At 37.2% G+C, this 22,234-nt stretch overlaps 1 protein-coding gene across 1 annotated transcript; it reads left to right on the forward strand.

Moving 5' to 3' along the window:
• The first annotated feature begins 220 nt into the window (after positions 1–220).
• Positions 221–634, forward strand: LOC145242783 (uncharacterized). Its single transcript, XM_080105919.1, has one exon. The coding sequence runs from the start codon at positions 221–223 to the stop codon at positions 632–634; it is 414 nt and encodes a 137-aa protein (XP_079962045.1).
• The last annotated feature ends 21,600 nt before the right edge of the window (positions 635–22,234 follow it).

Below are 22,234 nucleotides of genomic sequence, written 5' to 3' on the forward strand. Positions count from 1 at the left end.
AGAAAATAGCAACCAGATGAATCAATTGATCAGTTCCTCTTCTTTAAAAAATCTTTCCAAGGATTGTAAATTCGAAAACGTCACTGCTTCTCAGAATGCTGAACTAGCTACACGGGATGCCTTTATTACAGGTCTCACTTCCTAAATGGTACGACAAGGACTACTGGAAAGCTGTGAAATTAATTTGGATAATGCGGTAACAACTGCAAGAAGTCTCAGAATGGCTCAACAGAATGCAGCGGCTTATGACACTCCGTCAGTTGTAACAAAAGTATTAATGTATACAGAAGAATCTAAAAATAATCCTACATCTGAATTAACTAAAGAATGTGCTGCTTATTCAGTTTTTCGAGAAGGTCAATTCTGTGGGCATGAAAACCATTCTCGAAACTATTGCCCTGCTAGGAATGCTGACTGTCTTGTATGTGGAAAGAGAGTTCATTTCTCTAAAATCTGCCGATCTAAAAGAAAGCAGACACTTCTTAATCTAAGAACTAGATCTGCTTATATTGCTCTTACAGCCTCATCTCGATGCACACCTATTGTAAAGGCAACAATAAACAGCACTTGTGTTAAAGCTATGATATACAGCGGAAGCAGTCATAATTTCATAAAAATGAACACTGTGAGATAACTCAGCCTTCGTATACTACCTTCCAGTGACACAGTAAGTATGGCTTCCTCAAAACCTCACAAGCAAAACCTAAGGTCACTGTGTTGCATCTATCACAATTAATGGACAAATGTATCCTAAAATGTGTTTTTTTATTCTACCCAACCTGTGTACTCCTGTTATATTTGGACAAGAATTCATGCAGCTACATAACCATGTAGAATTTCTTTTTAATCGAAAAAATACCTCCCTTACAAATCTGTAAGATCGCACAGACGATAAATAGAGCCACCTGGTCTTTTTGCCAATTTATCAAATAACTGTAAACCAATTGCAGCAAAAGGCAGGAATTACTCTGCATCTGATCGTGAATTTATTCGGAATGAAGTACAGAAACTCTTAAAAGAAAGAATTATAACGAAATCTAATTCCCGATGGAGAGCCCAAGTCTTGGTAACACACAACGAAAGACATAAGTGTAGCATGGTCATTGACTATGCTGCCACTATTAATCGATATTTCTTGATGCTTTTCCACTTCCCAAAATCTTAAATAATATACGTCCACTATCGCAATATAAAATGTTTCATAAATTAGATTTGAAGTCTGCATATTACCAATACCCTAGTCGTAAAGGTGAAAGAATCTATACAGCATTCAAAGCTGAACGAGGCCTATACGAATTTTCTCGGTTACCTTTTGGATTAACAAACTCGATAGCTGTGTTCCAAGGTACCTTTGCCTACATAGCTGACATTGTCATTGAAGGAAAAACTCATGAAGAATTGGACGAAAATATGAAAGCATTTGAAAAGTTGTCAATCGTCTTAATCTGCAACTGAACCCTGAAAAATGTGAATATGGTATAACCAAACTCAAGTTTTTTAGGGCACCTATTAGAAAATGGAATAATCAGTCCTGATCCAGATGGACTCACTAAAAGAATTACCAATTCTGAACTGTAGCAAGTCACTCAAACAAGCCTTAGGTCTCTTCTCATACTATTCACGATGGGTAGAGAATTTCTTCAGTCGAATTTCACCTTTGTTAAACATTACATCCTATCCTATTACTGAAAAACTCAAAAATCAATTTCAGACAATAAAAGATGAAATTTGTAAGGATTCAGTTGCAGCCATTGAGGATGGCGTTTCATTCACAATAGAAACGGATGCATCTGCGACAGCATTAGCAACCTGTCTTTCTAAAAATGGACGGCCAATAGCATATTTTTCCAGGACCCTGACACAGTCGGAGCGTCGACACTCAGCAGTAGAACGTGAATCATCAACCATTGTCGAATCTGTGCGTAAATGGCGTGATTTCTTACTCGGTCGACATATATTTTACCATCATTACTGACCAACAGGCCGCTTCATATATGTTCAACACTCAGACACCAAACTGCATTAAAAACGGTGAACTACTTCGATGGAGACTTGAACTTTCCAACTATTCTTATGATATAGTATATAGACCAGGTTCTCTTAATAGCTCTGCAGGCACTCTTTCTCGTTCATGCTCTGCTTCATGCTCATTATCACTAATAGATCTGCATGCAGCGCTCTGTCATCCAGGAGTATCAAGGCTGAATCATTTTGTGAGACAAAAGAATCTACCATTCTCTATGGAAAATGTTGAATGTACCTGCACTGAATGTTAACTATGTGCTGAACTAAAACCAAGATTCTTCCGACCCCCTCAGGTCGTTTAATCCATTCCCGATTACCCTTTGAATGCTCCTCAACAGATTGCATGGGTCCAAAACCATCTACGAATAATTGCAAATGCCTACTCATTATCGTAGATGAATATTCATGTTATTCTTCTGTCTATACATGTCAGGATATATCAACAAAAACTGTCATAAAATGTCTCCAGAATTTATTTACCTTCTTTGGTTGCCCAGATCCCATCCATAGTGATTGAGAGAGTTCATTTCAGGTGAACTAAAAGAGTTTCTTTGGCAACATGGAGTTGTGATTACCCATTCAACTCCATACCATCCAATCGGTAACAGACAATGCGAGAGAGTAAATGGTACAATTTGGAAAACGATCAAACTCGCTCTTAAGACCAGGCAACGGGATGATAGTCATTGGCAAGAAGTACTCGACATTGCTTTGCACTCTATTCGATTTCTCCTTTGTACAGCAACTAACACAACTCCACATGAGAGAATTTCAGTTTTTCGAGAAGGTCAGGTACCAAATACACCCTCCTTAGAAAGTTTGTCCGTCAACACAAGTCTGACCCCACTAGTAGAACCAGTAAAAAATAATTTCTGCAACTCCCAATTTTTCCTGAATTCTTTTCCCTGATGGCCGTCAGTCAACAGTCTCAACAGAAGACCTAGCTCCCACCCCTGCCACTGACCCATCCTTTACAAACCTGGCATCTCCTGTCTTCATTGATCATTGTAAACCACCAGAGTCTACCCTATCAAATAGCTCTGAACCAGAGGTGACTGATCAACAGGAATAAGAATAATGCCACACAAAATGGTAAATGTTTCTCTTCAGTCGACAAAACAAAGTATCTAGAAACAGAAGAGCAGCAAATAATGGGGTCACCATCGTTTGTAGAGGGGTTACCATCGTTTGTTGCGGGACTGGTGGTGTAGGCAGAAAAGGAAATGTATGTTCATCTCACATTCGGATCACTATTGTTTGTTCGCGCGTGGGAAGAGGAGTGAGCAATGTACTGGAACGAGAAATGATAGTCCAGCGTGTAGATAAAGACAGAGGGTTGAGATCAGTAAAACTGTGCGCCATGTTAGCAGTCAGCTACGCGGAGGTGTTCTCCGGCACAAGTTGTAGATAGAGAGAGAGAGAAAGAGTGAGAATGTCAATCCAGTTCATGGAGATAGAAAGTGTATAAGGTGTACGTACTGTCTGTTAGCCTTTTGCTCCACATATAGTAGCAAGTGGCATGAGATGCATGGGCGCGTGCCTCCCTTTCGGGAGGTGGCTGGTTTGTCGAACCGTTCAGCTCAGAAGCTGGTCCGAAAAGAAAGAAGCTGCTTATTGCTCTTGCTTTTATAGTTGTTTCCAGTGGTCTTTTGCACATGTGTGGATTTCCTTTGAAAGGGGAAGTGATGTTGTCCATGTGTGCGCACGTGTGTGCGTATGTGAGTACATGTGTGTACGTTAGCGTGTGTGTGTGTGTGTATACACGTGAATGTGAGTGTATGTACGCGAACGTGAATATATGTATGTTTGTGTGCGCGTATGTATATGACAAGTAATATAGCTTGAGAGTATCTTTACACTTCTCAGGTTTCGTGTTTTGGTTCTAGTTAGTAAATTTACACAAAATTAGAAAACATTAAGTAAAACAGTAAAAGATATTCTAAAGTATTTATAACGAAAACGGGGGTGGGGGGCGTAAAATTAAATTAGATCCATTAACCAATCGTAAGTTCTTAAAAAGAACATGAACTACCACTGGCTGTTAAAAGACCTCAATTTTTGTAATTTTTTTTTTTTTTTACCACTGGCTGTTAAAAGACCTCAATTTTTGTAATTTTTTTTTTTTTTACAAGAGAGTCACTGCTTATCAAGGTTTGAAGACTACTTGAGGATAAAAGTAACTTCAGCGATACCGATGCATTTCCGATCTCGCTTGTTGAACATTGTGTCACTTTTAGACATAATAGAAGACAGCTATCACTCTTGGGATTTTTACACAACTGATCAACTAGTAGATGGACTGCAACAAAAAAAGAAAAAGAAATCCGCTTTTCATCAAACGAAAATGGAATCGTCGTCTTTTCTAGGGCGACAATTTTATCATTCCATCCTGTTTACAAATGTTTTTATATGCAATTAATATTACGATTTAAGGCGTAATCATTATAATATGAAATTATATCTCCTTTCACCATTTCATGGATATAAATCAAGACATGTAAATCCAAAATAGATACTATAAGAAAAGAAGATTTATATTCTAAATAAATGGTAACTCTAGAAGTGTAAGCCATGTTTGGTTTCAGAACAGTTTCCGATGGTTCGTTGTTCTAAACAAGTTTTGAGAGGTGACTGGTTTGCAGTAGACAGAACAGTTTCCGATGATTCGTTGTTATACACAAGTCCTGAGAGGTGACTTGTTTGCAGTAGACAGTTCCACAGAGCAAAATATTCTTACCGTGTCGAGACGGAAAAAACATGTGGAATTGGTACAGAAAAGGTTTAATATTTATGGAGCAATTCTGGTTTCTGATTGGATGGTAGCAGAACGTGAATTAATTCAATTCGTCAGTTCCTAGCAGCATCGTTTATAAATAGAATCGTCCGACTGTGTGGGATCATACCCCCATCAGAAGTCTGATGGGGAAGGTCTCCTAGCGGCTTCGGCTTCATGGAGACAGGGTAGTACAAGTCAAGGATTCGTCACTTGACACTCAGCCTAACGGTTATATTAGAAAAAGAAAATCATAATTTTTTTTGCTCATCTGAAGTTAGTAAAATAAAAAAAAGTGTTTGTTATGAGATGTAAGAAATTCTGCAGAAATAAGCAGGCTCCTCGTTGGTCGGTTTGTTCACCCACGATTTTGTTTGAACCTTTCAGATTGTTTGTTCTTACTAACTGCCGAGACTATTCTTGGTGCTGAATTTATGTTTTCAGCCCGGCAGTTTTCCCGGAGACAACAGGTCGGAATGGATATACACGTAGCAGCCAAAACTTGTTACAATCACAGGCAGGAGCTAATTCTCGTGGCTCGAGATTTTCTCCCTGGCTTGACCGATCACAAGCCAGCTCTCAATCATGTGACTGAGTACATAAAAGGCGAAATCTGAAACTCTTTTTCCTCTTTCTCCCTGATCTGCTCAGCAGCACACATCGCTGAGGGGGCTTTGACCCCCAGCCAAAGTGAGTATAACAAGCTAATATGGGTCTCTTCTAACTCCCACTTATTTCCACATGCAGTACCCACACAAACTTTATCATGCTACAGAACTGCTCTCATCAATACTCACACACCCACTACAATACTTAAATACACTGAAGACTTTGCTCTTTTTTCCTCCTTTAACTGGCCTCCCTCGTCTAGATGACTACTGGCTACAAACACATGTAAACTGAGCTGTTCTCACCTCAACAAGCCAGCAATATATTAAATCTATCTTTATACAAGAACACTTTCATCTACTAACTTGTTTCTCTTGTACATGCCACTAATGGGGATGACAAGTAAAGTTTCTTTTAAATGTTGGAATGAAACTCCATTCTATTTTGTCATCATATTAAACTAAAATGGTGACCCCAGAATACATAGCCTCGAATGGCTTTGCTTGTTATTTTCGTTATGCTTAGCTTCTTAAAAACAACAAACTTTCAGTATCGCTAACACTTCATGTTGCTGCAGAATTCTTTCCCTTCAAAAATTTAGTTTGATGCACTTTTCATAAAAGCAAAAACAATCTTCAAATCTTCTAACTCATCACTTGAGAATTCTCTAGAACACTGTTCTACCACCTGACATTCTTTTTGACGAAAAGAAAAACAAAGCATCATGGCTAGACACGTTAAACTAAAAAGCTGAAACATTTTCAAAGACACATGTCTCATAAACAAAGCTAAAAACATTTTAGCAGAAACACATTTTCCCTGAAAATAACTGGATACATTTCCCTCGAAATGAACAAAACAAAAAAAAAAACGTTTTCTTTCACAACAACTATATAAAAAACACCAGTGTACGAAAAATTCTAATACCTGGCTTCGACTTTCAGTTTTTCATGCTACCTTTTTCTATTACTAACTCCCGGCCTTATATATGCACCGTGGATATTACAAAAACAATAACAAAAACATGCGTCAACTTGACTCCATTTACACATGTGTCATAACTATTCTCTGCTACAAAAAACATTCCCCTCGCAAAATTATCCCAGGTCCATTCTGACTCTTTTCTAAGAAGCTCTCAAAGTGGTTTGGTGGTTTCAGCTAGATTCCTAACAAATTTTCCAACATGGTTTGCCATGCCCAGTAAGCATCGTAATTCAGACACATTCTCTAGTCTGGGCAAGTCTATAATTGCTACTACTTTTTCAGGATCTACTTGGATTCCCTCGTTTGATAGGATGTGGCCCAGAAACTTTATGGTTCTTACAGAAAATACACATTTATCATTTAGTGACGACTGGATGTTCATTGATTCAACCAACGCATAGGGAACCCAGTCAACATTAATGATGCACATCGACATCAGTACAGACTCGCTCGTACTTGGCACTGCAGACTTGCTTGCAAGCCTTTGTGTAATTGACTTCAACCACAGCATACCATCAATCTTGATAAACATCTCCACAAAACAGACGATAGAATCAACAAGTTTAGACTCACAAGCAGTCATCCCTTGGACTCTGCAGACGTGCTTGCAGACTACGAACGCAAAAAAACGTGCAGACTCACTCGCACTCATCATTCTTCTGATCCTCGCAACTACATTCGAAATACATTTGCAGATACCTTCGACATTGTTTCTTTGGTAAATGATTTACAATTAATTATCCAGGAGAGAGCCCTTGTCGCATTTTCCACCAAAGGAAACCGTTCATCAAAAAGGATCCGAATTCAAAATGTAAAAACCACAGCCGACGGCTCTTCGACAACTACTTTGACGTGAATAATTATCCTGTGGAACTCTGAATAGCACAATTCCTGCTAGAATAATATTCACAACTTTCCTAGCTTCAATTTGATATGACGCGTGAATATAAATCTCAAACAGATAACTCCGTACTGCACTTTAAAGACACAAATCAAGAACGAAAAACGATGACCAGTGCTGCAAAGCCATGGTGTCTACAACTACATCTGCTGGACGAGTATAAATACAGCAGGTTTTTTCAACAAGCTGTCAGTCGCGGCTAGATTACCGCACGGTGAGGTTAAGTCCGTCAGCGGCCAACTAAACTCAGCAGCAGCAGTCTTGTCCACAGAGAATGGGTTAGATTACCTCCCCGATAACGGCGGAACCCAGCAGTAGCAGCAGCATTTTGCCATCGACCCATTTGATGGCTGAACCCAGTATCAGCAACAGACGTGACCACTTGCCGTCGACACGCCCGATTCCCAGCAGTCCAGCTCCTCAAGCCAGCATGTGTTTCCCATAGCCACTAGTGACGACCTTGTAGCTGTGCCAGTTCAAATACCAGCTGGACTGCAACCCTCAGCCTGAGACCTCTTACCACCATTCAGTTTCTTTTTGAAAAATAAACCTGAATGGATCTGTATATATTCGTTCACGACGGTACCCAGTGGTTTATCATCTTTTCTTTGCCACTGTCATATTTTGTCTTTTTCTTGTCTGTGTCGTCTTTTAGTTGTAAGGTCGATTGCCACCAACATTCGGCCCCCGCAACATATGCATAAATATATTTGAGTTAACAAATACAAATATATATGAAATACCAGGGAACTATTAAAATTTCCAATTGAGTTATCTCCCTACTGGCCTACGGCTATGGCGTTCGGTGTGGTTTCAAGTGAGGGCCACATCATGCCACATTGAAAGTCAACACCAAAGTCTACCTAGATATGTTGAAGAATGTGGTGATTCCCTGGTGCAATCAGGTGAGCGCTGGAGACCCTGGGTGTGGCAGCAGGACTTGGCACAGGCCCACAAGTCCAAAGAGGCTCGGCTTCAGAAGGAGGACTACGAATTTGTACCTTTCTCTCACTGCCCCCCCCTTCCTCCCATGATCTGAACCCGCTGAATCACTTTGTTTGGTCATATGTCAAGAACATCACCAACATAACCTCCCACAACACTAAAGTCAGTCTTATCGCTACTATCTGCTGAGTATTCACCAAGCTCCCACCAGCACATGCAAAAATGGCACGCTCCCAGTTCCGGAGCTGTATCGGCGGTTGAAGCTGAAAACGGCTGCATTAAATAGATGGCAGGTCTACTACAAAATCAATTCAGGTAACTTGATTTTTTTTCATAAAAGTTTTAAACTAAAGCTGTATTGTTTTCTTTAGGGCGACAACTTTATCGTTCCACCATATATATATATATATATATATATATATATATATATATATATATATATATGATTTTCAGAATGTGAGAGATTGTATATAATAAATTCCACAGCCAAACAACGTCGCAGCCCACAAGAGCCATGACAGTCAATTAACCGGAAGTCCAAGACTCGAGTTTCGCCCTCATTTGGGCTCATCAGTTAGACACATCCAAACTCAGGATTCAAAACCCGATCCTCTTGCATGCGAGGCAAGCACTCTACCAAATGAGCAAACGCCCCGCACACAAGAATTTCTATTAACCAACACAGATCAAGCAAACTGCACGCCTGTGGAACTGTCTTTCGTTTTCCTGCTTTCCAGCTGACTACAATATGGTTGTCTTCAAGTCCAATGTAAACAAGTTCTTGATAAGCCGTTCCTCTTAAGTTAACAAATTTACTGAATTTTCATTAGACAATTACTATATTGTCCAATTGACTACTGTACATGTTTTAACCCTTATCATCGAGTGGCCCCTGGGCCTTGATAAATGGTGAAAAAAAAAAGATGGCTGCCGGAACAAACACATAATATTGATTCTTCTGTGAATTTGTTTCTTCTTGCAGCATTATATTGGCATGCATTTCTAATTTTTCTGAAAAGTATATGCCCGAAGAGCCATTACCGACTTAGTAATAACCATTTGTTTATGCATACCAAAATGGATCTGTAAAAAATGTGCCAAAATTTTAATATGGTGGAGGAGCTGTTTTGCATGAAAAATAAATATTTGTAATTATACTATTATGCTTTTATATGTGCTCTGTAGTTAAATTGAACATACATTGAGCTTTGAAACAAAAAGGATTGGTAAACACAAAAAGTTAAATATAATTAGAAAAAACATATATGTCATTTGAGAGGAAAATAGCTTGTTCATCAAATTCCCTCTCTGAGAAAACAATAAATAGAAGTAAAAAAGGGAATCGACAAAGCAGCAAGAAAAGGAGTAAATAAAAGCTTGACCGGAAAGTAAATTAAGTCCAAATTTTATTGAAGGAATAAAATGTTTTTCTTTACAAAGCAAGGGTGTTTTGGCTTCTTTTTTTTTTTTCTTTTCATTACCATTTTGGCAAATAACAAATAAGATCCTGAACAGAAGTGTGCGTTCTATACCAACCATTATCAATGGACCAGAGGTCATCTCGTCAGCGTCAGACAAGGCCAAACTATTTGCAAAGTACTTTGCAGCTAATTCTACCCTATGCGACGAAGGCCATCAACTCCCCATATTTCCTCCTATAACACAGAACAAGCTGGGTAACATACAAATATCCGTGCATGAGGTCGCCAAGCTAATAAAGAACCTAGATTCCAGTAAAGCAACTGGCCCTGATGGCATCCCAATTATAGTGTTAAAAAAGCTTCAACCAGAACTTGCTCCCATACTTACGAAACTATTTAAGCGCTGCCTTAAGGAGAAGTGCTTTCCGACTCCCTGGAAGACCTCTTCAGTTTGCCCTATATTTAAGAATTCAGGTGATAAGATGTTAAACCTATAAAAGGGGGATTTCTAATTAAGAGACAACTTTTGAAAATAGTTTTATCGACTTGAATGACGAAAGTAAATTTATCACTCACGATGATAACAGCAAAATGAAGGAAAATTTCTCACTTTCCTACTCCAAATAAAAGAACAATCTTACTTGAATATAAAAAAAACATTAAAAAAACTATAAAAATTCTTTTTAAGTCTATTTTAAAATGTTCTCTTCTTCTCGGTCTTTCTCTTTTAAATTTTTTTAAATTAATATTCAGAAGCTACAAATTATTGAGCTTTCTTGATCAAAAGGCAACATAAAAACTCTATTTTATAAATTGTTCTCTTCCTTGAAAAGGGGATTCTATTCAAGTGTTTAAATTATTTTTCTACTAGCGGGGGTATCCGTTGTTGCCCGGTGTGTGTGTGTAAGGGGGAGGGGGTAAAGTAAAGAATAAGCGAAGTAAAAACCTTGTTTAAATATGAAAATAAAAATAAAAACAATGTAAAACTTCTTTAAAAAATCGGCAAAATAAAAACAAAAAAAACAGCGAACAAACATAAAACTTCTTTAAGTTTCTTTAAGTAAAACTTCTTTAAGTTTTACGTTTGTTCGAAATCAGAAAAACAAAAACCATAAATCAGGGGAAAAAAATGATAGACATGTTCTGAAAAACAAAAACAAAAAAAAACACAGCGAAAAGCAAAAAAAAAAAAATGGCAAAAATAACCTTTCGGTTTGGTTAACTCCATGGTGCGTTTCACCCAGTAGAATTAAAATTCCATTCCAGTTTTTTAAGTAACTACAAAGTAAAGAAAACCCAAACTGGTGTTCCTTCGTAACTGTCTCCTGTGGACGATCCTGCAACAGTGTTAAGTGGTGGCGGGGAAAGAAAGGATTTATTAGAGAGAAAAGATTTTACCACTTCTATTGATCTTAACCGATTTTGGCAGTGAACTCTCAGCAGATAGAATATAGGAATCTACGATTATCGAGGAAGTTGATAGGTAATAGGCCTATAACACACCTCAGATATTGTGCTGCAGTTTGTGCATATTACATTTGCATGAAATGCCTTGATTTTTAATCCTATTAAGGTCAAAATCAGAGGGGAAAAATGAGTTCATTTTATATATACATATATATAGGGAAGACTCATCTTTGTTGATAAGACTTGTTGAATGAAGAAGGGATTTCTTTCACTTTAATTCTCTTCAAATGGAGACAGTCGCATACCTGCTTGTTTTTCTTCTTTCTTAGTCAAGCGAGTTGAAAGTCTAAACGTCTATAGTTCTGAGAGGTTTGCAGCAGCAGTGACACCTCATGGTTTGAGATTTTAAATATCTTTGGTTTATAAGATCAGTGCTGATTGGTGCTCAGTCAACTATCCTTCAGGCTTGTCTAATCAGAGGCCATCTCGCAGGTGAGCTAAGCATGTGACAGAGTTAATAAAAAGGCTTAAACGGATGTCATCTTTCTTGGTCATCACACAGTACTGATATCTTCATACGACTTAGAGACATGTGGTCAAACTGCTATCCAGCCCTATTTTGCACACAGCACTCAGACAATACTTTCATTTTGAGACATATATGGTTATCGCCTCTTATTTCCAGCAGTTGCAGGTTTCAGCCAAAAGGTGGCGATATCGGCTTCCTTTTCCTTCTCTCTTTCTTTTACATCTGGGATGCCGTCCTGATCAGACATGTTAAAAACACTTTCCTGACTTTCTTATAAGCATGTCTTGCTCTTAATAAATTCACAGGGTTTTTAAGTTACTCAAGTTAGTGAGCATTGTTTCTTTAGTTGTTCATTTATAAATGTTACTTTTCCGACATGATAGACAACATTCAACTGCTTCACTACAAGCTCGGACCAACCCACTGACTTCTCTCTCGGGGCGCAATGGAACCTACCCAGGCCCTGGGTTTGACTAAGATGAAAAGATAAATAATCCAGCATGGCTATCGCTGGATCCTGACTTAAATACGATTACACATACATGAATTCTTTTCTCTGCTCGAGCAGGAGTGTCTATCTTTTACCTCCATCCGTACACACAGATGGATTCGACGACTAACTCTCTTCTCTTTCTACTTCACTACAGCAGATAAAGTTGTTTTAAATGTTAGAATTGACATTCGTCATCACTTATTCTACATTTTGGTGATCTCAGAACATGCATCCTTCGACAGCTCTGATGGTTGTCTTTGTTTTTTCTAAAACCCTTTACCATTGAGACTTCATATCGCCATAACATTTCCCTTATCAAAAAAATATAAAAATACATTAACTGGACATGAAAAGTAACGGAACATGTTTATAGAGATGGTTGTCGAACTACTATTCAACATACACACAATCACAATGCCCTCAACTTCTAAGACATATATGGTTATCGCCCCTTATGCTCACAGTTGCATGTTTAAACCGATAGGTGGCGATATTAACTTCCTTTCTATCTCTATCTTTGTCATCTGGGATGCCATGCTGTATGAACGTGTGGAGATTTTCTCCTCCTAACTTTCTTATAAAACATGTCTTGTACAAGTCACCTGTAAATAAATTCACACGGTTTGTAAGTTACATAATTTGGTGAGCATTGTTTCTTTATTTGCTGTTCGTCCATTAATTTTAGGTTTTTTTAAACATTTAACAACATTTTCATGACTAGGCATATTTTTCACTGAAAATAAAAGAACATTTTCAACAAGAAACTTTCACTAAAAAACTGAAACACATGTTACTAAAAATTCTGAAAAACGTTTCAACAATACACTTAAGTGAAAAAAAAAAAATTTCCATCAAACGCTTTTAATTGAAAAACAACAGTGTAAGGTTTTGAAGGGTTTAGTATAAGAACAGAACAAAAAGAGAACTATGAAATACGACAGGATTTATTGACTCACTCTTACAGCCCGCGTGGGGCTCGATTACATTACGTATTTTTGTCTCTCGTTCCAAAAGAGTTCAATAAGAGGAAAGAGGGTTAACAGTCCAAGGGAGGTAATTCCGATTATTCCACAAACAGCTCCAATTACCGATAAAAAAAAAACAAAAAACAAGGAGTACAAATAAAAGAGTGAATGTATTTTTGTATACAAAAACATTAAACTCAACTGTTATTTGTTTACAAGCCGTTTCTTTCCTCTTACAATCTTCCTCTATTTTTTAATAAAAATGGGTTAATCTGATATCATTAAACGCCCGTGCCATAAATATTCTCCATGACAAGAAACACCTTCTCCCTTGCCTCGCCAACTAGCTGACACTCACAAAGAAATTCTTTTCACAGAAAAAAAATAAATAACCCTTTACTGATCATTTGAGTCAACATTGTCGGCAAGGAGCAATTGCACTTCAAGGAACGGTCAACATCTTAAAAAGATCTCAGTTGGAATATATGAAATAACAGGTGAATGTTTGAAATCCAGTTGGATGCCCCATCCCCAACTGATAGAAAATTGTTCTTTTTTCATTCAAATTCGTCACCAGCTACTGTCTATTAAATAAAACCATCACTGAAGACAACCCAAAACATTTTTTTCCCCACATTGACAAAAAAAAATAACTCAGCAGAGTTATTTCTGAAGTAACATTGTCTACAAACCAATTCGTTATCGACGTTTAACAAGGAACAGCAACTTAACTTCAAATTCCAGTGGAATAATTCAAATTTAAAGAAATCGTATACAGCACCTTCAGGACGTGGGGAGGCATAGTAAATAGGAACTCTACAGAAACAAATTTGAACACGGTCAATGCAAGAAGCCTCTGTCAACAAAATGGATTTTACAGAACTGTTACAAACAAATTACAAAACCCTTACTACTTCATATTTTCATCACCTGACGAAATTATTATTCTGACATAACTTACGGTCACCAATAGACACACACATACATACAAAAAAGAATCGTTCTTCTATTTAGATAATTTGGTGGGGGGGGGTCTCCAGGCAGAGAGGTATTTATAGCAGCAACAACACCTTGCAAATTTTTAATATTTTGGTTCATAAGATCAGTGCTGATTGGTGCTAACAATAAACTTCTCTTCTGTCTTGCCTAATCAAAGGCTATCTCTCAGGTGAGCTGAGCATGTGACAGAATTTAGAAAAAGGCTAAACACACGGTAACTCTTTCTTTCTGGCTCTCGGTGCTGACAACACACACTTTTCTCGGGGTGCAACAAAGCCTAGCCGGTTCAGTGACTCAGGGTTTCGACTTCATCAAGGGTAATCCCTCATGTCAACCACCAAACCCTAACTTCACTACACAATGCTTGTGTCTTCAAACAGAAATGTCTAATATTTTGTCTCCTTCCATACACATGGACTTTGTTTTCACTATTCTTCTCTACACTCTTACTAACAAAGATAATTAATAAAGCCACTTCTTTAAATTTTAGAAATGGACATTCGTTGTCATCTATAATATAAATCTCATCTGTCTGTTTAAATGTATGTTTGTATGTTTGCCTAAAACTTTTGACAGAGGCGGCAGATTTTCACAAGATCGGTATTGTTTTGAAGCTCGACCCTTCAGACGACAAATATCAAAAAATTGGCCAAAAACATTAATTCTTTCACCCTCAACTGGACACTTTTCTACAAGGAGGGGTCGCTTTCCCCCCCCCCCCCCCGATATTTTGGAAAGTATTCCTTCTTTTCAATTGTCTAGCCTTAATCTAAACCTATGTCACTTCCGGTTTGGTGATGGGCGCAACATCAAACACGTCACATTTTTTTTTTCATGTTCTTTTCCTCCTTTGCGGTACGGGTTTGAGCCTGCCTGCCACTTTTTAATTTTTTTTTTTTGTTCAACACACACCTCCAAACACCCGGGGTAGCTTATTCTATAGACACCACAGGTTAGGAAGTCCTACTCAAATAGAAAAGTTCATCTCTGTGTACTGTATTTAAGTCAGGGTCCAGTGGTAGCCATGCTAGATTATTTATCTCCTCGCCGATGTCAACCCCAGGGCCAAAGGCTCAGTTGGGTTCTGTTGTGCCCCAAGAGAGAAGTTTGGGGATTGATTCAAGCCACATGAAGCGTGTTGTCAGCGTTATGAACCTAAAAGGAAAAGAGAAATTTTGCATGCATCTGACCTTTTTAACTCACCTGAGAAATGGCCTTTGACTTGGGAAAGCCAGAAGAGAAGTTAAATGCTTGCATCAATCAGCACTGAGCTTAACAAAAGAGATTCAAACTAGTAAACCGCAAAGTGTCACTGCTGTTGTAATCATACCTTTTTCAGGGTAACTTTTCATAACTACAAAACATCCAATCCACTGCCTTTTTCTACAAACTACAGATTCACTTTCAGTCTTTCTTTGGACTTTTTGTGGTTTCTGCTCCCTATGATACCATCCTGGGTCAGCCTGCGTCTCTTGCTTCTAACGATGCCCTCATTTCTGTCCAGCTCCTGGTCACATTTTCCTGTCACTACATCTCTCAGCAACATTAGTGACAGCTATATTAACTAGATATACCGAGATATAACCTCTAGATCCCAAGGACGTCGATATCAATCTTCTGGTGATATCCTTTTGCCTACCCAGCCTCGAGGTTTTATTTTTCTAGTTTCTGGTGATGCTTTTCCAGTCTGCATCGATCAGACAGATTCGAGGAAGATGTAACAGTCACAAATAAAAGATAAAAATTTATTTTCATTGATCCATCTGTCTCCTAAGGAATTTCTTTAGCACCTTTGGGAACCTCGGTCAGCCAGCAAAGAGAACCTGACCAGCATCGAAGAGAGACCATTTGCCCTCTCTCTCATCCCTGTTTACTTGACACTCCAACAATGATTTTTTCGCTGAAGATAACTGCTGGCCGACCTGGGACATGACAAAGAGTTGCTACCTGATCTGCGGCACCCAAACAACTTTCTACTCTTCCTTTTTCTCAAATAGACACAATCCACTTTTCAACAATCGAAATAAATCTTTCATTGTTTTATTCTTAAAAGGTTTTGTTGTTCAATCAATGCTATGTGTTAAACTAATTATTTTATCTGGGTGCAAATCACATATGCCCTAAAAACATTTCTGTACTTAAGGGACGACTACATCAATCTCTTGGGAACTAATATTGTAAGACTAACTTGTACAATAAACTAACAAAAAAGTGTCAAAGAAAAATAAACACCCTTCCGTAAATCTAATATATAAACGGCTACATGTTTGTCTGTCTGTCTCCATATTTTCAAATTATCTCCTCCGAAATTAAAAGTCGCAGAGCGGCCATTCTTTTATGGGTCTTTAGCCAGTTAAAAGTTTTTAAGGAGTCAAAAAATTTTTAAAAATCGTTAAACATTTTGTACATTCATCTTAATTTTTTTTTATTTTTTAATCAGTTTACATGCATGTCACATTGGTACAGTGGTAACGTCACCAGCTTTGAATGCTACAGTTTCAGTTTCGATTCTAGCGGAGGGCACCTAAATACATTTTCTTACTTTTGAAATCACAATAATAATTGTTGTGGTAGGATCTACCTAATTAGCATACAGGGCGATTTCAACTATATAAATAAAGATGGAAAGAGACCCAAGATCGAGTCAATGACCACCCACCCAACAACTTCTCCAGCGACTGTCTCCCCCATGACTATACCAATGGACGCTATGCAAACGTTTGTATATACTTTCTTGTTTTCAATATCTCTGTTCTACTTTACTTCTGCGTTGTAGTTGTTTATTCCATGTGTTCAGTTGAGCTTCAACAATAATATATACAAAATCTGGACAAATTAAAATATTATATTTAAGCATATTTTACGTCCAGGCAAAGCCAGCCTCTCCTCCAGCTGGTAACAAATATATTTTTAAGTTATCTATATCACTATATCATGAGTGAGCCTGAAGTTTAATTGATCTTCTTAATAGATACAGCAACACTAAGGTTGCAAGAAGTTCAGACAGTGAAGAAAGGAATAGAAGAGTTGTAATAAAATACGTTGGTATTATGTGTATTCGGTAATGTATGACGTCTCCACATCATTGGTTTTCCTCTACGAAATAAATATGTCCAGAAAGAAAACCAACGTTCAATAAAATGTATCTATATGAAATGGAAGAGAAAAGGAAAATTAAAGAAAAAATATTTGTTCAAACTCCTGCTTTCCCACGACTAGATTAAACTGAAACAAATATATTTTTAAGTGATCTATATCACTATATCATGAGTGAGCCTGAAGTTTAATTGATCTTTTTAATAGATACAGCAACACTAAGGTTGCAAGAAGTTCAGACAGTGAAGAAAGGAATAGAAGAGTTGTAATAAAATACGTTGGTATTATGTGCATTCGGTAATGTATGACGTCTCCACATCATTGGTTTTCCTCTACGAAATAAATATGTCCAGAAAGAAAACCAACGTTCAATAAAATTCATTTATATGAAATGGAAGAGAAAAGGAAAATTAAATAAAGAAAAAATATTTGTTCAAACTCCTGCTTTCCCACGACTAGATTCAACTGAAACTTTCCACCGTCCATTCTTTTTCTCTGCTGTTGAAACAAGAACTGCTGTTGTGCTTTCAACTCGTCCTTTTTATAACAGTTTCTGTCCTCTTATGCAAATCAATGCCACATTTATATAACCGAGCTTTCTACAAATGAAGATTTTTTTTCTTTCTCTTTCCCTCTCATTCCACTATCTGTTTGTGTAAGCTACTTTATTCCATTTCATCATGTAATAAATTTATTTAATTACATTTTAGACTACAAGAGATACAGACACTGGCTGCCAAAAATATATCATTGATTAGTAGATCTTCCAGTTGAGATAGCCTTTCTTAGCATCAAGTTGATAGAGACTAGAGAGTGGAAGTCTTGGTTTGCAACTGCCCATATGCTTTGTCTACTCTGCTAATCCCAAACGATCTGAATATAGTACTTTAAAAGGTTTGGTGGAAATTAATATGCCCTGGAGTCTGATTGGTCACTTAAAACAACCTCACTAGGAATGCTCTCCACAAGAGAAAGAAATGTCAATGTTTATTTCTATAGATCTTCTGGTGACGTTCGTTTGCATTTCTTGCTTTTACTGTAACACTATCCATATCCCCACACAAAATGGTAGGAAGTAGAAAAAAAAAAAAAGAGAGGAAAAATTATAAGGAAAAGAGGAATTCAGTTGAAGGTAGGTTGTGGCTTGGATCACATCGGAATATATTTAAGAATCCAAGAGGAACTCATGTCAACCAATGACAAAAGTGTAGACATTAATGCTTAGAGGATCATTTTCTGCTATGGCATCACACAAGCCAGTGTACAAGGGAACACACAACAGATATGGGATAGAGGATCCAGTCTGAGTGAGACGCAAAGGAAACCAGTGTACCACCAAGTTCAAACAGAGACGAATATCTGGGGTGATTAGCCAGCAGTCCGTCCTAGTTGATGGAACCCCACGCCATGTGCACGATCTTCGCCCGGCTGCCAAGATACAGCATACAACTACAGAGGAGAGCAATGAATCAAGTAATGAGCTGCTGACAAACGTGATCAGCAAAACCCCTCTGCCAGAGAGTATTGGCTATAATTCGTCTGACGAAGCAGAAGCAGAGATGATGAATGTGCCCCTTCGCAGAAGCAAGCGGAATAAAAGATCCACCCCACAATGCACTCTATGTGATCATGAGATCAGGGGGGAATGTGATAGTCATCAAAGAAGCAAGCGTCCATGTGTTTTTGCCTTGTGTGGCTGTACATAAAAACGACAACAATGATGAACTTACCTTCCGGTGGGATCTGAAAGAGAGACGACATGGAGCTTTTATACCAAACCTGAATCACATGTTTACAGGTCATGTGATGAGAGGGAAAAATGGATAAAAATGGTGTGAGAAGTGGAAGAGGGGGAGAAGAAAGGAAATGAAGTCAACAGACATTTTGTTCAACCACTACCAGGAAGCAACTGCTGCAAGAACAAATTTTTATTTATTTATTTTTTTTTGGAAAGGAAAACTTGGCAACTGAAGTTATTTCAACATCAAGAGCTAGTATTAGTCCTACAGCTTTGATTTCCTGTATTCTTGTACCTTCTCTGTGCAATAAACATTATTTTATTTTTTACACTGTCCACCTGCATTTTTCATCCTTTCTCTGCTATTTGTAGTAAATTCTAGCCTGAACGTCTTTCATGAGAGATTACTATATAAGAAACATTGGTTAAAGCTTGCTCATAAGGTGGAATATTGTCACTGGTTTGAATACAAATAACAGCATGTATTACAAACATCATATTGTATTATTAAATCTATAATATAAAGCCATGTCAGTGTGGCACTATTTCTTAGTGCCCCGGATGTAATAGTTGTTCCCACCACCTCCCTAGCATGGTCAGGAGGTGATTTGGCCATAAGCAGAGGGATACACTGAAATAAGCAACCAGTCGCACAGCATGAGGTAAGACGTATATTTTTGTCTCTTCATAAATGAGAGGAGAGGGGGGAGGCGCCCCCTCCCTCCCTCCCTCCCTCAGTACTAGTTAAGGTTAGTTAGCTTTAAAAAGCTGTGTCAAGTTAATTGCATGCTCTGTAATTTAATATTGTAATATATATATTGTATAAATGTTATAAAATAAAACAGTTAAAATCTTGTATATTACAATTGTGTTGCGTGTCGTGTTGTGTACTTAAAATGTTGAAACAGGCCTCAAGACGATTCCAGCCAAGGGGAGCCACCAGACCAGAGCGAAGACGTAATCCTAAGTGAAGGAGCCACCAACACCCAACACTCCAGGTATGCTTTTAATCTTCACCTAGACAAAAAAACATCTGACAAATCTTCATTTTCAGACACTATTGACTAGCCCATTGTTGCGGCATAGGACCATTCCAAGACATTTAATGTAATGCGTAGGGTTGCATCAGTATTTTGAAATCTTATTCACTATAATTATATATTTAGTTGCATAACCAATGAATGCTGCAGCAGTACCATGTTCTAGCAAAATTATAAACGTTTATAAACAAATGTAACATTGGTAATATCGAACTGCAATCTAAGCAACTAATGGGCTCGAATACTACAAAAATGGCACACAGCAAAAAAATTGTTTTGGGGGATGGGCCAGATGAAATAATTCAAATATACTATCTTATCATGCGTCCTCGTTTAAGACGGCCATGTTATTAGGTATGGATGACCGACCTGTCAGTGTTCACAAATGCTGTAAATACCAACATCCCAGATAAAACAAACTGCGTTTAGTCATGAATACAGCAAATTAGTTTTACTCTCTTCACAGCCAGACTAAATCTTTTTCATCATTTCTACTACAATAACGCTTTCTAAACCATAAGTTACAGCAAGTTTAATCATACATGCAAAAAAATTTATAAATATACAAAGCCTCAAAGGAAAAGAAAAAGAAAACAATTGCTCATGATGATTAATGGATGCACCGCACTTGAGAAGAATATAACTGAACAAGTTTTGGGCGCCATTTTATATAACATGCCTGCTGAAATAAGAAAAGACCACTCGGCAAATGGAAAAAATATCCAGAAAGATCGAAAAAAGAATAACTCTGTTGTGTTCAATCAGACGTGCTTGAAAAATAAATAATGACCTATGCAAAAAAGGCAAAATAAAAATCAATAATCTTTGGTGCATTTTGTGTTGGGAAGTTATCTTCAGATAACCTGATCATTTCTCAGGGTGCATACAAGAAGACTCGGGTGACAGACCATTCGCTTGCAACATCTGAAAATCCTACATAACAACTTACATAAAAATGCAGATAAAAACTCATCTTGGACAAAGATCCTCTGCAAGTGAAATCTGTAATTTAAAATTCACTGAAGATCGGTGAATTTTCCTTGAGTGTCATTCAGCATTTCATATGCGTCTAGATATTGAAATGTCACATTAGAATTAATACTGCTGATAAAACATTTGGCATAAAAATGGCACGAGACTATACACTGGAGAAAAACCATTTAAATGTGATACAAAATTTTCTGATACTTTTTATCTTAGACATTATAAGAAAAACACTTGTAAATGTACTTATTTTGTTAAATGTGCCGATAAATAGTTTCTAAAATATCTTTCATAACTTATCTTGAAGATAAAATGTTGAAAATTGTTGTACAAGATTCAGTGTTTGGCAACATTCTCCAACTATATCACAAGATAAGCATAAAAAGTTAATGTGAACCAACATCTTGCTGCCCAAATCCCTACATAGTACCCCAGTAGTTGTTTCCCCTGATAGTAGCCCCCTACACCAAAGTGGTAATGTGCCTTGTTTGGGGTGAAAATGTAATTAAAAAAAAAAAAAAAAAAAATCTTCATCTTTATTATTCATCCTAAACGAAGCACATTTGCCAGAGATTTAACTACTGTGATTACAGGCCAAATTTATAGGGAGTGTCTTGGGGAGGGATTAGTTAGGTTTTAAGGACCCCAAGAAAATAAGCAGAAAGACAATTTTGGCTCTATACAAGTTTCTTCCGGTAGATCTGCTAAGAAACTGAGTAGTTTGATTTTCATCACAATAGTTGATTTTTAATATAAGGAAAGATTCTAAGGTTCTATGTTTATTATCTGATGATTTTTTTTAATTGTTTTTTTATTTGCAAAACTGCTTAATACACAAATGAAATATTGTCTAGTTTCTTATAAAATAAAAATAAAAATACTAAAACGTCTATTCAACAATTTTCACAATAAATCGACGATCCTTATTTTCATGTAAAACATTTTTATCAAATAAATAAAACATTAAATTAAATAAAACATTCATTAAAACATTTTTATCATATGTATTTCTAACATAAAAAGAACATATTTGTAAAAACAAATTCCTCAAAGAATAACTGCAGTGTATATTAACTTTTGAACTGATCAAAATTTTATTTTAAATTCATGATTTGCAATTCAGTCTGTAACTGTGAGAGTAAAATTAATTCCGTCACAAATACGACAACCATAGGATGGCATTTTCCTCTTTTTGTATATGAACTCTGATGAAGGATTTTGTTACCTTTAAATTATCCCACAAAAAAGAACACACACCAACAATAAGCCATAGAAACGTCATTTTATAGGCATAAATTGTAAATTAAAATACTCAAGTGTTACTT

Source organism: Euprymna scolopes, chromosome 21 (assembly GCF_053919585.1).
Source record: "Euprymna scolopes isolate OS-2025 chromosome 21, ASM5391958v1, whole genome shotgun sequence".
Taxonomy (NCBI): Eukaryota; Metazoa; Mollusca; class Cephalopoda; order Sepiida; family Sepiolidae; genus Euprymna; species Euprymna scolopes.

What these genes read in the sequence shown, in the direction of transcription:
- LOC145242783 (XM_080105919.1), top strand. Translation starts at nt 221, where the DNA reads ATGGCTCAACAGAATGCAGCGGCTTATGACACTCCGTCAGTTGTAACA.